General features: G+C 41.8%; 1 protein-coding gene across 1 annotated transcript in view; it reads right to left on the bottom strand.

The window, feature by feature from the left end:
* Positions 1-15,432, bottom strand: part of furinb (furin (paired basic amino acid cleaving enzyme) b) — an 83,136-nt gene that overhangs the window by 22,296 nt on the left and 45,408 nt on the right. The window contains exons 4-6 of the mRNA XM_008275866.1: positions 13,879-13,974; positions 12,147-12,275; positions 10,966-11,042 (exon numbers count right to left, since the gene is read on the bottom strand). Of these exons, the coding sequence (XP_008274088.1) occupies positions 10,966-11,042; positions 12,147-12,275; positions 13,879-13,974 (302 nt within the window). The remainder of the gene's footprint in view (positions 1-10,965; positions 11,043-12,146; positions 12,276-13,878; positions 13,975-15,432) is intronic.

Raw genomic sequence — 15,432 nt, 5'->3', positions numbered from 1 at the left:
ATCACACATAGTCAGCACTGCGGCCAGCCAGATGGCTTGGCCCTGAAAACGACATGCTTGAACCATGCAGATGCACTGCACAAAGGAATTTCTGTCATGACGATCAGTGTCTTTGTTTAAAATCTGTCTGTTTCTTATGAAAAACCGACACTTAGAATCTGAAGCTCTTTTTAAATCACATTGATGCTGTAATTCTGACGACGACCTGTCTGCACCTGAATCAAAAGGTGTGGTCTTTTGAAATTTCAGATGTGAGAAAATGGTAATCAGCTCTTTTCATTGAAGTCTGCAGTGCCTTTCGCTGAAAATATCTGCACATACGCTTATTGCTTCATCCCCAGCATCATAAAAAAGCCTTTATGCTCCAGACAGCACATATCCTCAGACCAAGGAGCCACAGATGTGATGCCAGGCAGGGGATTCAGCCAGGGCAGGCAGAGTGAACAGAGAGCCAGAGGCCTGGGAAGACGAGATTCAGCAGTTTAGAGCACTATCTGCATGTTCACACGCATGTGTGTGTGTGTGTGTGTACGAGCAAGTGATTGACCTGGACTGAATTCAGCCACAACAGCCAGACAGATAATATATCCAGGAATTCTCAGACGTGCCGGAGCAGACAAAGGGGTTTACGATGAAGCCACCATTTTCTCTTTCTAATGTCCATGAAATTAAATGATTTCCGAAAACACTTTACCAAATGCGTCAATTCTACAGCCATTTAAAATAGATTGGAAGAGGCATCAGAAAAGCAGCAAGTAGTGGCATCATTCATAAGTGCAGTTTGTAAAGAATGAGAAAGCTGAATTTTGCACAACAGACGAGGCACAACAACAAAACGCTTTATAAATAGTCCAGACTCATCTGGGAGAACGACAATCACGGTGAATAAATCATTAGCATCTGAGCCGGCAGATGGCAAAAGGTACGTACTTTGTCCAAAATACAAACTGTGGGGGGAAAAAAAAAGCCAACCAAGCTTAAACAAAGCTGAGATAAAAGGCTGCTGAACTAGAGACACTCTGTTCACACAACCAATGTGACCTCCCTTATCTTATCAGAAGGAGCCAAAGGAACAGATTGAGGTAATGCTTTTATCTCTCCTCCTCAGGACAAGGCACAATGGTCGGTGAAGCCATTGCACGGCCGCTTATTGGAGGATGTAGACATGTCATACAAGGCATGGCTCTCTGGACATGATGCACTGTAACCACAGATCAAACAGAGTCGATATATAAGGAACTGTGCAGTCCATAGATGGATGCTGAGCCGACATTTATATACTCAGAGAACAAAACGTAATCTCACTGGAGACGGCACTTAAACTGTCTAAATGAGAACTTACAGTCAACCTAGAACGTTTACTCTTAGAAATACACCTACTGACTATTAGAACAATTATTAGATATTAAAAATTGCTTAAACATTTTGCGATTTTGTTATTAAAAAAGATTTGTTACAACTGCTGACTGTTAGAAGACACTTTGGAATGGGACAGTGGACAGGTGGAAGAGATCAAATCTGACTTTATACTTAAGTGCTGGGCATGCTTTAGATCCAAAGTGGAATATATAATTCACGCCTTCATTACATCACGCATTGACTACTGTAATAGCATCCTTTTTGGTTCCACCAGCAACATCCTCAGTAGACTACATCCATCCATCCATTATCTATACACCACTTAATCCTCACTAGGGTCGCAGGGGGCTGGAGTCTATCCCAGCTGACTCAGGGTGAAGGCAGAGGACACCCTGGACAGGTCACCAGTCTATCACAGGGCCACACTTAGAGACAGACAATCAAGCACACTCACATTCACACCTATGGACAATTTAGAATCACCAATTAACCTTAACGTGTTTTTGGACTTGTGGGAGGAAGCCGGAGAACCCAGAGAGAACCCACGCTGCACGGGGAGAACATGCAAACTCCACGCAGAAAGATCCCAGGTGCCCCCACCAGCGACCTTCATGCTGCTAGGCAACAGTGCTACCAACTGCGCCACCTTGCAGCCCTCAATAGACCTCAATATACATCCAAAATTCTGCCGCCAGCATCCTCACTCACACCTGTTCCTGAGACCACATCACCTCTGTCCTTCACTGGCTTCCCATCCCATACTGCGTTAAATTCAAAATCCTTCTACTCACCCACAAAACGCTCCATAACCAGGCCCCTTCCTACCTCAAAGATATGCTCCACCCCTACACCCCTTCATGTACCCTCCACTAATGCCAGCCTCCTAATCGATCCCAGGACCAAGCACCGAACCCGGGGAGATAGGGCCTTCTTTGTCGCCACTCTCTGGAACTCTCTCCCACAACACATCCGTGACACCACAGACCCAGTAGCTTTCAAATCCAAACTAAAAACTCACCTGTTCCGCTCTGCTTTTCTCACTCAAACCTTTATCTTGATATCTTGTGTTGTTTTATCTGCTTGCTTGTAGTTCCACTTTTGTATTAGCTGCTTTTATTGTTCTTTTATCCTGTGAAGCGCCTCTGAGTTTTTGAAAAGCGCTATACAAATAAAATGAATTTTTATTATTATATACTAGAAACAAGGCAGTGCTGGTGTAAAATGTCTCTGGCGTAGATCCTGACTGTTACATCTGTGTTAAATTCCACTAGTTGTTATGACGGTTGCAGCACCGGACAGATGTGCAGTGTTGTCTTTCATCGCTGCTCTAATAATCCTCCCCATGGTAACTGTATTTACATTCTTTTGTTTACTTTGTGATAGTGATGGTGGGAATGTTCACCTTGTCAGATAAACTGAATCCGAGGCTATTTCAAACAGTGTCAGTATTTACTCTTTCAGTCACCACAGAGCCTGGGGACCGCAGCGAGCACAAGGTTTTCTAAATGTGTTTCTGAAAAGGAGCAGATAGCTGAGTTTTACTTTACATTCATCATTTTGTCCTTACTCTCAGCAATCTCGATTGGATTGAACACAAGCGGCCCGGCTCTTTGTTGTTTCCGAGTATCTTCTCAGCTGCAGGAGCCTTAATGTGTATTTAGGTTTTTGAGGGGACTCACATCAGGTATTCCATTGCTTTAGCTTAGTATGACCCAGCTCGAGTGCATTTGTAACCTCTTAATTTAAAACCGTTAAAGAGCCCATATTTTTTCCCCTGTCTTTTAATGTGCTACATAGCTTTTTATGTGTATGTAAAAGGTCTGTGCACTCACGGAAGGGAATTATCCTCTTCCACAAAAATCACTGCTTTTTTACCTGCCTCAAACACCTTGTTTTCAGTTCAGGCTTTTTTCTGTCACATATTTACATCATCATGTAGAAAATATGCATATGCCTGCCTAGAAGATAGTTGACACGCCCTCAAACAAAAACGAGCAGATCTATACTCGTAGATCCGGGGTTATAGTACATAACCAGTGTTGCCTTGCTGTCATTGGGTCAGCAGACCAATCGAAGCAGATGGGTTTTTTGAGAAGGGGGGCCTTAAAGAAACAGGAGCTGAAACGGACTGACATTTAGAGGAGGTGCTGCAGCAATGTACATATGAGAAGAGTAAAGTGTTTTTGTTTTTTATTACATTAAAGCATGAAACCTGTTCTAATAGACCCCAACGATTCAATTCTGAACATGTAAATGATCACAATATGAACTCTTTAATCCACCTTCATTTTAGCAGTTTGCTTTTAAACAACAAAAAAGTTTCTCACAAAAAAGATTTAATAAAAAAAAGTTCAAATTAAAGAACAGAATCCCCCAAAACGAGGTCCTGAATAACTTTAGCCCTGAGCATGTGTAAAGCTCAGAGTTATGCTTTCAAACTTTAAAAACCCTCCCCTGAGCCACACAAGGCATTATACTACTGCTTTACAAGGCTGAACAGTCCTGAACTTCATTTTCAAAATCAGAAGCAAAGCTAAATGAGTGTACTCCAAATGGTTCACTACCAGTTGGAAGTCCTGTAGGTATTACTGTTGGCAGATGATCAAACCTTTCCATGCTGACATGACAGAGTTTCTCATACAGTACTTAGAACCAAAAGATGCCTATTCAAGCGTTGAGAATTTACGTTTATACATGGTAGACAAATGTGACCACGCATACGCACTGGTGGAGTGTTTGTGTTGCGTTGTATAGAGTATGTGTGTTAAAATATGCATCACCAAGTGTGACTAATGTCTAACCCATGCTTGGCTAAACTGTAGGATCTGTCTCTTGGCATTGCTCTGTTGGTTTATATCTGTTTTAGAGGAACTGAATAGGGTCCGTTCATTGTAGCTGCCAAAAGGATTAGGCTATTTTCTGCTCTACTCAGCTCAGCTCATCTGTGGCCTCAGGCAGGTCTGTTCAAATGGTTACACTGGAGTGCGAAGTGGAGATATCTTCATTGTGTGGACGAACAGAGGTTGTGTCTAAAGCACTGTAAAATAGATGAACATATGAGTTTGTTTAATATTTCATACTTTAGTACATTGGGTTTGAATAAACATACACTGAATCCTTGTCTTTTCCGCCTACTTACAGCGACGCCTGCCTTTTCATCAATACGGGCAGAGGGCAGGGAAACACTTTGAAAAACTTGTCAGTCCATCATCAGACAAGTATAGATAGACATAGTACGCAGTCATGACATTCATACCTATAGGCGATTTAGACTCTCCAATCCATCTGATTTGCATGTCTTTATGTGGGAGGAAACTCGTGTGGACCTGGAGGGAACTCTACAAAGAAGAGGGCCAGAAATCTAAGTGTCTTTTTACTGTGAGGCAGCACAGTAACAGCTGTGCTTCTCTAAAAATAAAATTTACTATTACCCTGCTTTATGGAGCACTGTGCTAGAAGAGGAAATACTCTCTTTTAATGAGGCTGCTGTGGTTAAAATGACTATTGCCCATTGATAAACTAACTGAAAAGGACATAAATGAAAACGCGGCGCAGCGTCTGCATCTAAACAAATCGGATAAAGTCATCCAAGCAACAAAGCACATTTAAACTACTTCAAATGGTGTCAAACCGATCAAAGTAACTTAGAAAGAATAAAACAAATAGCTCGGCATCAAGTCGCGCACGCAAACTGGACTATCTCCACACACACACTGCAGACACAACTGCTTTAACATCCCATTCGTCAGTATCCAGTCAACGGAGCAGGGTAATATTGATCGACTCCAGGTGATCAGTAATGTCTGGGAGAATGGGGTTTGGCTTAGGGCTGTCACCTCCAATCACTATAGGCTATGCCGCGCTGAAATATTTAGAAAACAACAGCTTTCAATCACACCGTCCCTCTCTCTTTGGAAAAAATAATAGCAGCAAAGCAGACGCAAAAGCCAGAGAATTCGGGTTTAAGAGTGAGGTGCCTGCCAAGATCCCCTCTGAAAAGTCTGCCTCGCTGTCTGGAAAATAAACAGGCTGTCCCCAGCAGAATAAACAAGACAAGGGGAGGCTGAATTACAGTATTCAGGCTAAACAAAGGGTGGCAGCTTTGTAAACAATAATAGATAAACACGGTGTAAATAGTGGAGAGCATTTACTTGCAGCATCTGATGGCCAGAATAAATAGAGGAAATATTTTTTCCGTACAAGTTCTCCACTCTCTCTCTCTCTTTTTTTTTTTTGGTGGCTTTGTTATTGTCATGTTTCCATTCACTCAGTAAAACAGTCAATGTAAGAGTCTAAGAAAACTTTTGTCAAGCTGTCAAGACGCTGGGCTCAGAATGACAAATGAAGACTTATAATGGGCTCACGCAAGTTTTCTTTTAACTCTTTACTTCCTGGCAGCAAAGTTTACTTGTTTATCTACTTGGTAGAGTGCATCTTCTCCATGTAATGGTGAATCAGACACATGCTGACTACATTAAACTTTTTCTTCTGCTCTTTAAACCACGAAGGAAAACACCAGCTCTCATGTTAAAAAAAACACACTTGACATAAGGGCATGAATTCCAATGCTTGAGGAATGCCAATTCCACAAAACGCTGCCTTCTAAAATGTGTCAGCAGCGAAGTCAAAGCGGCGCGGGAGCGACCTGCTGTGTCAAACACTGTAACGGAGGTGCTAGAGCAGACGACGCTCGAGGAAGCTGTCTTCTTTGATTTGTGCCCTCCTTCAGTCTGATTTGTCCTGTGTCACTCCCTGGGTGACACAGAGTTATTGCCTTCATACAGACTTCGGTATGCATATAGCGTATGTACAGCAGGAATATGGATTTGCAGAGAAAGGCCATTGTCATTTGCACACTAGAATACGGTCCATTTCAGGCTCTGCCACGTGTCTGGCAGCCTTCGGCCAAGGACACAGTGCCCGTATATACTATGCAACTCCACTGCCATTTTCCTTTTTACTAGTGTTGCAGTCGGAATTTAAATTGGATCGAGACGTATTTTTTTTGCCAAATAAGTACAAGACAACCTCTGGTGATGCATGGAAAAATGTTTTTTTGACATGTTGTGTTGACAGTGACGCGCAGACACATGTGACAAGAGTTAGACACCTGTCACCTTTTGATTTTAGCAACGTGGTTGGATTGAGCATGAGGTAACATCACGAATTAATACCTAATCAACAGGTAACCACAGATAAAGCAAAAAAAATAAAGGAGTTTTAAGTTTCAGGAACAGGTCAGAACATTAAGAATTTCATCCATTTGCATTGTTTATATATTTGCTTATTCAGAAATAAGTTCAATACGATATCAAATACACATGCTTGAATAAATGAAAAAGCGTCCAGCTAAATGTCACCTACTATTTTATCGCTTAATAACTGTAAAGCTTCCAACTAATGCAGGGGACGCCTGCCGAAGCCTAACTAATGGCAGAAGAAATTAAGAATGAGATGAAATTCGACTTAAGATGGGTGTCTTCCGTAGCAACTGGTGCATTTACCGTTTTGCCAGCCGGTGTCTTTCTGCTGAGGAAGCATTTTCATGGTCAGAGAAACAAATAGCCATGTGCCACCAAGGACAAAGCAATTTGCTGGGGCAAGAGAAGCGTGCAAACACTTTTCTTGGTCTTTCTCAATGCCATCATCCACATTAACCACAGCACCTTTTTTCTCGAGCCTTGAATTTAAGCAACGTTAGTATTCAAGTGATGATGAGTTGTTTTATAATGAAGGACAAAAAGGCTGCGTGGCACGCCAGTCATTTTCTAATAAAGGCTGTCGCTACGCAGTCCTCTGTGCAGGCATGTGGATCTCAATTAATGGACCTGTGTGAAAAGTTCTCTGCAGGAGCTAATAGCTCTCCGCAGGAAAGTTAGAGGGACAAAGACGGTGGATGTGTGCAGCTGAATATATCTAAAGAAGAGGGGGCAGTAATCAAGTGACACCAAATTGTCTGGTTACAAACATGTGTGCTTTGAAAAACTGAAACCGCTTGGTGTGTATTCATTTTTGGAAATGAATACCAGCTATTGTAATCAAACTGACAGAAAAAAATTACAGTCACATCATCGTGCAAATTAAAACAAGTCAGCTGAGAATCTGTGCAGTAGTGTGTGGTTTCGATGTGTAATGAAGATGAGCTGATGCTAATACGGCTGAAGTTACAGACACAGCATGGCATGATAATGATCCTTTATCCTTCATTTCCACCTTGTCAAGACTCCAGCAGTAAAGAAAAAATATTATGACTGAGATAATGTAACTGCTCTTCACTTACTGACTTAGATGAGTGATTTATAGAGATGCAGGTTAGAAGAAAGATAGAAAAATATGCTTTAGTATTATGTTATATTTATCACAGCTGTAATATATATTAGAATGTTTAGATCAGGGCTGCAAGGTGGTGCATTTGGTAGCACTTTTGCCTCGCAGCAAGAAGGTTGCTGGTTTGCGTCCCGGTGAGGACACCCGGGATCTTTCTGCGTGGAGTTTGCATGTTCTCCCTGTGCAGCGTGGGTTCTCTCTGGGTTCTCTGACTTCCTCCCACACAGTCAAAAAACATGCTTTGTCCTAAATTATGTATTGGTGAGAATAGTGTGCCAGATAGTGTGCAGCTTCACCAGCTATGTGGTTAAATAGCAAAGAAACAAGTGTTAAAAACAACTGTGTAACACTAGTAGACTAATTGTGAGAATCTGCTTTATTTTTTATTTAAAGAATGTTTAAAAAACACAGCCATTATACAGTATATGCTAGACACATATAATAACAACAGAAATCCATCAAATGAACTCTTGCGTATGTGAAACTGCTAATACAGTTAAAACAATTAAAGACAGTAAAAGTTTCATTAGACAGTTATAAAAGTGCTGTCCATTTTGTGCCTTTGCCCTGAGTCTAAGGAGTTTGCATGTTCTCCCTGTGCAGTGTGGGTTCTCTCTGGGTTCTCCGGCTTCCTCCCACAAGTCCAAAACCATGTTGAGGTTAATTGGTGATTGTAAATTGTCCGTAGGTGTGAATGTGAGTGTGCTTGGTTGTCTGTCTCTAAGTGTAGCCCTGTGATAGACTGGTGACCTGTCCAGGGTGTCCCCTGTCTTCACCCTGAGTCAGCTGGGATAGACTCCAGCCTCCCCGCAACCCTAGTGAGGAAGCGGTATATAGATAATGGATGGATGGATGGATGGATGGATGTTTAGATCAGTGACAAAATACTGTAGTGTATTTTTTCTTTTGTTAAAACCATAAAAACCTTGCAGGATGATGCTTTCCAAAGGTATTATGTAGTTTGTCACAATGGCGTGAGGGAGAATTCATTATTATTGTTTCATGTATATGTTTAATTCAAATCATGTTTTGGTTGTTTATCCTATTATTCATTCTACTGACTAAATCCAACACAAACAAATGATTCAGAGCAGCCTATAATAATAATTTAAATTTTCATTTTCGAGTGTATATCTTGATACATATCAATCAGCCACAACATCACAGCCTCCTGCCTAATATTGTGTAGCTTGGCAACAATGTCCAGGTAGGTGGTATGTGTCAAAGTCATAGCCACATAAATGCCAGAACCCAAGGTTTCCCTACAGAACATAATGAGACAATCACTGCCAGTCATTTCACCTGTCAGACACCTAAAATGATGTGGCCCATCGGTATAAATGAATGGTGACACAAAGAGATATCCGTAATCTTATTATAACAGTTTATATTCCATTAATGATATTGAGCATACAGCACAGCCCTTTTATCATTGATTGAATTCTTAAAAAATAGTTCTGCTCTATTGGCAGCTTGTGGACAAGAGGTGAAATCGATACCGCTATCTCCTGCTCTGAGCTCAGCCCCATACATGTGTATCACGCCGACATGCTGGAGGAAAAAAAAGGGATGAAAGTAAAGAAAGATAGACAAACATTTTCATGATGAAGCGCGAATGGATTACCTGCTTGACCAGACTTCAAACAGCCTTCAACTAAGCCTGCACTCCCTTCAACAATAACTGCCAACACAAGACAGAGCCTCTCTCCGGAGAAAGCCTGAGATGAAAATTCAAAAATCAGCCTTGCGTGTCATCAGTACAAATGAACTGGCCTTCATGACTCTGGAAAATGCCTGCCTCTGACTCTCCTTTGCTTTTTTGTTGTCCTATGAATATATTCATACAATCTCATTGTGACTGCGTGGAGAGCATTACTCACTGTCGGCCTGCATTACGCTGAGGTAATTTACATAACTCATTGGATATGATTTGTCCACAGGTCACTCCAAACACCGGAGCTCCACACTCTAGACACAGAGACACACCCTTGCTTTTCATTTCATGCCATAAATTGATCCAGTCTAAGATAATTGCTCTGGCAATTCCACTGACAAGGGCAGTAGAATGTGTGTAAGTGCAAACCTGTGCACTCTTTTTATTATGTGTGCGTATGTGTGCGTTCTGAAGTAATAGCACCGTGCAGCTGGGGCACTGAAGTGAACCAGAGTCAGGGAGTAATCCCCTCCAGTAGTGCTTTGTTCCATCAGCAGGACAGAGTGGGATCTACTTTACTCTGACAGAAAGGGCTGGGGTCGCTCTGCTTGGCTGCTCGAGGTGTCGGCAAGGACAAGAAACAAGGTCTCTGCTCAAAAAGTGCTGATGCTAACCTCTTTCAAGATACATAAATGCTGTAGATGAATAGATCATATTTCAGATGAGGACAGAAAAACAAACAGCACTATCTGAACAGCAGAAGTAGCTTAGAAAGATGAACGCTGGAAAGTTCAAATAGGAACAACCGTGCAGAGACGATTCTATTTTCATACAATAGCTTCTACAATCTCTTAAGAACTTGTTAAGCTTATTTAGCTTCTCCCTCTGACCAACTGCTAGTAGATGCTGTGCTTTGAAACTGAAGAAGAAAAACAAACAAACAACTACAAAAAGATTTAGTGGCAGGCGTCCTAGAAAAGAGAGAGATTTGGACAAATCCTGCTGTGCATTTCGGAGGCGGGATGTAACTTCTCATCTGCTCCGGGGGGGATTCGACTAAAGCAGAGGACCATAGCGTTCGGAGAGATGGGGAGAGGGGAGAGGATGAATGTTCAGGATTCACCCCTGCTAGAGCTTTAGTGTTCCATCATTAAATTGGGCCAACCATGTTTTAATGTGATCACCAAAGACTGGAAGCGAAGAACGTGAATCACTGGGGGCAAGTAAACAAGTATTGTATTAGCAACAAATAAGCGCCAGTGTGGCTGTGGGGCTGTACGGGCTGGACCTTGAAATGCTGCTACAGCAGCTTAGCTTGTGTACTGAAGCAAGAAAAAAGGGAACATTCTTTCAAGACTTTGCAGAATAACTGCACCAGTGCTTTCAAACTTTGTATAATTGGTTACTAAATGTAAATGTTTCAGTCAAAAGCACTGGGCTGAAAGCTGTATAGACTTGCTTCCAGTGCTACTGCCTGTCAACTAACATCTTTAAAAAAAAAGGTAGAGTTAAGTAAAAAGAAACACAACAAAGAAAAAAAAGTAGCCGTTCCAAATCACCTCTCACATTATAAATATGCTTGCCCATGCACACAACGAAATGAATCACGTCTGCTGCAAAATTACCTGTTCTCATTTCGCTGCGTGTATCTTGGCTGGGGGTCAGCATCTCCATCATTAACGTCATAGCTGGCCTCAGGGTCCTGAGGGAGAAATGAGAAAGGTTAGGACGCCAAGCCAATCTATTTAAATTTCTCTTCAGGTGCTCATTTAAAGACCTCCTCTGGTGAAAATCAAGTTTGCTTTATTTATTTATTTATTTTATACCTTGTTAACATATCCATATGGTGTCTTTTATACGCTAGAAGACACGTCATGAGCAAAATAAGCAGTCCGTGCGATGGCTGGTATACCGAAGACAACAGAACCAATCGTGTCAGCTTGTAGGCTTTCCGTATCATTATTCTCTCACAGGATCAGTTTCCGTCCGGGTTAAATATGTATAGCTGAATTACTCCAATATTCCAATTTGCCATTGTGTACTAGCGTTAAGTTGCTTTACAGTGTTTACACAGAGTCATGGGTTCACTGGTGAGCCTGAGCTGCAGCATTTGAGGAGAGATGAGATGCAGGAAGAGGCAGCGACTTCACAGATCTGCACACTCTAAAGAGAACAATAGTGTAGAGTTGCATTGAAGCATCTTGTAAAGCAGGGAGAGTTTTTTTTTTTTTTCCACGGCAAAGTTCTAAATATGTAACTTCGATACCCAGAGATGAACTTTAACTTTGGTGTGTTATGTCTCTGAAAATTCTGCAACTGTAAATACTGTTTACAAATTAAAAGCTGCTTTACACAGAATTCAGCATTTGGTTTGGACCTCGGGTTTGGGGTGAGCATCTTTTTAATACAGCGGAGTAAACAAAAGAAATGCCTAATATAACATTGTTGTCATTTGTTCTGTAAATGTTAACAGATAAGGCATTTAAATGTTGGCAAACTGTCAGTAAGTAAAAAAATATATATACATAAATGAAAAGCACAAATGCCAGTTATGCTTGAAGACTCACTCATATTCTCGAGCACGAAAGCAACAAAATAAAAAAAACATCCATTAAGTTAAGTGCAACATATTGATAATTAACAAATGAACCATTACAGCCAGCAGTGCAAATCCAGCTTTAATTGCACAAAGTAACGCCGCCCTTCTCTGTTTTCATCAGCTGTGATGCTCTTTTCTCTGCTGGTGTTAAATGTTTTGGGACAAACACGTGTAAAGCTGCACCCCTGCTTTCTGTTTCTGACTTACATAATTGGTGATGAGGTCAGGATGGTCTTTCTCAATGCCGTCATCCAGTATGGTCACCACTACGCCTCTTCCTGTGTAGCCCTGAGCCCAGGCTGCTTTTGTATTCAGGTCTTGGTGTGTTGGGGTGGACTGCAAGAGACACAAACCTTTTGTTCAGCTGTCAGTCTGTTGTGACTGACACTTTCCAGATAAGGCGCAAGAAAAGGTCTATCAGCGAGAGAACAGCTTTAATCATTTGTAAAGGCCGCTCATCTGCCGCTGCTGCAAAAAAACCCCCTAAAAAACACACACAGCAATGCCTGATATGGAACTAAACATCAAGACATAAAAAGGGAAGATCAGAGGGGGTTCGTGAACGTTTAAAATTCAATTTTAATGCATCATTCCGTCGTGTCTGTCTCCTCAGGTTGAGATACCCGGTGTGAGCGTCCCACTGCTGTTATGCTGTCAGCACAAAACAGACAAGACAACCTGTTGCAGGTCAGAAATCTTGGGGAGAGCATTTGTCTCCCTCGCAGCAGAAATAACAAACTGCGCGCATTTGAGAAGAGGGAGGTTGGAGACGAACGGGGCGCACGGAGTGGTAAAGTCTGATTTGGAAGAATGACAGAAGATTTGTCGTGTGAAAGGTATGAAGAGCAGCGAGTGGTAGAGGTGACAGAGATGTTTAATGACAAACACAGATAGATGGGGGAATAGAAAGATAGCACGCACAGCCTCCCCACTTGTCTGGCTCCTGCCGATTTTTCTTCACAGAGCGCACCGCCTGCATGTGCACTTCTGTGAGAGTGGCAGGTTGCTCAGGTAAGTAGCTTACATTCCTGGATATATTAACTATATATATATATTAAGCTGGCACATAAACCATCCAATACAAATTTCAAGCAATTTTTTACCATAAATTGATTGGCGTCTTGCACCAAAACAAACCAATATGAAAGAAATATCATAAATTAGCTGTGCAACCAAGACAAAACGTCAGCACTGGTGGCATGTGCCCTCCAGCTAAGCCAGCTTTGTTTGTTAGTTTACTTTAAAGTCAGGGCTGTGTAGAATACTTTAAATAGGAGAAAAAGGATTTAAGTCCTCAGACGATTAGGAGCCTAATGCTGAATGGCAGAGGTGGTTTCACAACTTCTATTCAGTGGTGATTTATGTCTGGGATAGTCAATGTTGTCATTAATCCTTTGCAGTGACAGAGGTTTTGTGCATGGAAAAAAAAGGAAAAAAAGAGGGGGGGAGATTAGGGCAAATTGAAGCATCTCTGAGAAAAGCTGTGAATAATGAAACAGACATAGTGCCAGGACCATTTGCTATCAATGTTTCACAGGTGATACAGTTCAGTTGTGGATCTATTCTGACATGTAATTTTACATTCTTCCCAACAACCCCGGGATGCACTGAATTATACATTTGACTCAGAATACCTTGCGTTGGTGGTTAAGATGAAGAAAATAGGGCTAAGTCAAAAGAACAGCAATTCAATTTATGTTTATCTCGCTGACCACAGGCAAATGAATATCTCTTGAACGCATCTTAACATCAGACATCCTTACAAGCTGCGTTTCTTTGTTGACAAAGCTACACAGAAACCACAGGTATACGACCGCGAATCACATCATCTATGCCTTTTTTTGGGAACTACTCCACATGTGCTGAAGGTTTGACATTTTTAACACAGCTGCTAAAATGACAGACTGATGAGATATAAAGACAAGAGATCATTACACACCAGATACCACTGCTTGGGGAAATCAGGGTCTGTGGGGTCTTCATAGACGTCCCGCTTCTTCCTTTTTTTCACCACTTGCTGCTCCGCCCACAGGACCTGCGATGCCCGGAAACACACACGAGAGAGCGTTCACAGTTTACACAGTTATCCTCACGTGGTATTGTGCCATTACTAATGTTCTATTTTCAGAAATTGTTGCAATGTCCCACAGACTGAAGACGTAGAAAAACACGGTCCCAGCTGTGTTCGAAAAGCAATAACTAGAAAGAGGAGCGGAGATGTGAGGAAAATCTAATTTATTTCATTGCTCAGATACAGAGGCAAAGTGGCTACAGTACAGTGTGTGTGAGTTGAGGCCTTTAAAGTCCTGGGGGCAGCTGGGATGTGCACTGGCTTGGTAAAGGAGGTTGACAAGCAATGCTAATATCACACATCGTTAATGTCATTTCGTAGTGTTGCTTCTGAAAATGCAAAAATAATTGCGCCCCTTCTTTTGGGAAGTCACGCAACAGCAAATGGTTTAATGTCCGACGGCTTTCAATGCTTGCATGTGCGCATTTTGGCAGGTACTTTCCGTTATGGACATGACTGGCAGTGGTAGAAATGCTGAAGGACACCTGCAGCATTTGATACATTTCACTATGCGCACTGATACCATTTCAGCATTTCATATCCAAGCTGCGAGACACAATCAGATAAAAGCTGGCACTTTGCAAGTTTATACGGAATGCCTCTTCAAAACTGTGGTTAAAAATACTTCCAAAACAAGCACCTGTCAACTACTCATTAACAAAGACAACATCTGGTTGGTTGGTTGTGAGGTTTTTTTTTAAAAGCGCATCCAATTTCCAACTCATTAGCTAGCCGACAGCAGACTACAGCGAATGCCCGTGCAGGGCTTTCTTGCAAATGCAGATTTATGCGGCTTTATATCCTAAATGAGAAACTATTTAGTTGTGTCTTTATAATAGATCTTTACATACATAATTAAAGAGGTGTGTGATCCAAGAACAAGGATCAAACCTTTCAGGAAACCACAGAGAAAGACGGATCTACTGTGAGGGAAGTGCGGTATTGTTTTTTTTGTTGGACTTTGTTGTAATTAAACAAAAGGCCACTCAGCTTTTCCTTTTTTTGTAACTTGCATTCAAAACTAGAAAAGAGCACAGACCTCTGCCAATAGTGCACTTCTCTATGATGTGTGATTTGAAATGATGATATGTGATCTGAAAACTGGCTCGGTAGTTGCTAGAGCTGCAACGATCCATTGATTTGTTGTCAATTATTAAATTGACTGACAACAATTTTAATGATTGATTAGTAGGTTTTAAGGGCTGCAAGGTGATTCGGTGGTTAGCTCCGTCACCTCGCAGCTAGAAGGTCGCTGGTTCGCATCCCGCTGAGGACAACCGGTGTGGAGTTTGCATGTTCTCCCCGTGCAGCGTGGGTTCTCTCCGGGTTCTCCGGCTGCCTCCCACAGTTCAAACATCATGCTGAGGTTAATTGGTGATTCTAAATTGTCCGTAGGTGTGAAAGTGAGTGTGGTGAAATAGT

The sequence above is a fragment of the Stegastes partitus genome, unplaced genomic scaffold (assembly GCF_000690725.1).
Source record: "Stegastes partitus isolate 25-593 unplaced genomic scaffold, Stegastes_partitus-1.0.2 Scaffold60, whole genome shotgun sequence".
In the NCBI taxonomy this organism is placed as follows: Eukaryota; Metazoa; Chordata; class Actinopteri; family Pomacentridae; genus Stegastes; species Stegastes partitus.
Note: the sequence above shows the minus strand (reverse complement) of the source record. Positions and strands in the feature narration are given on the sequence as shown.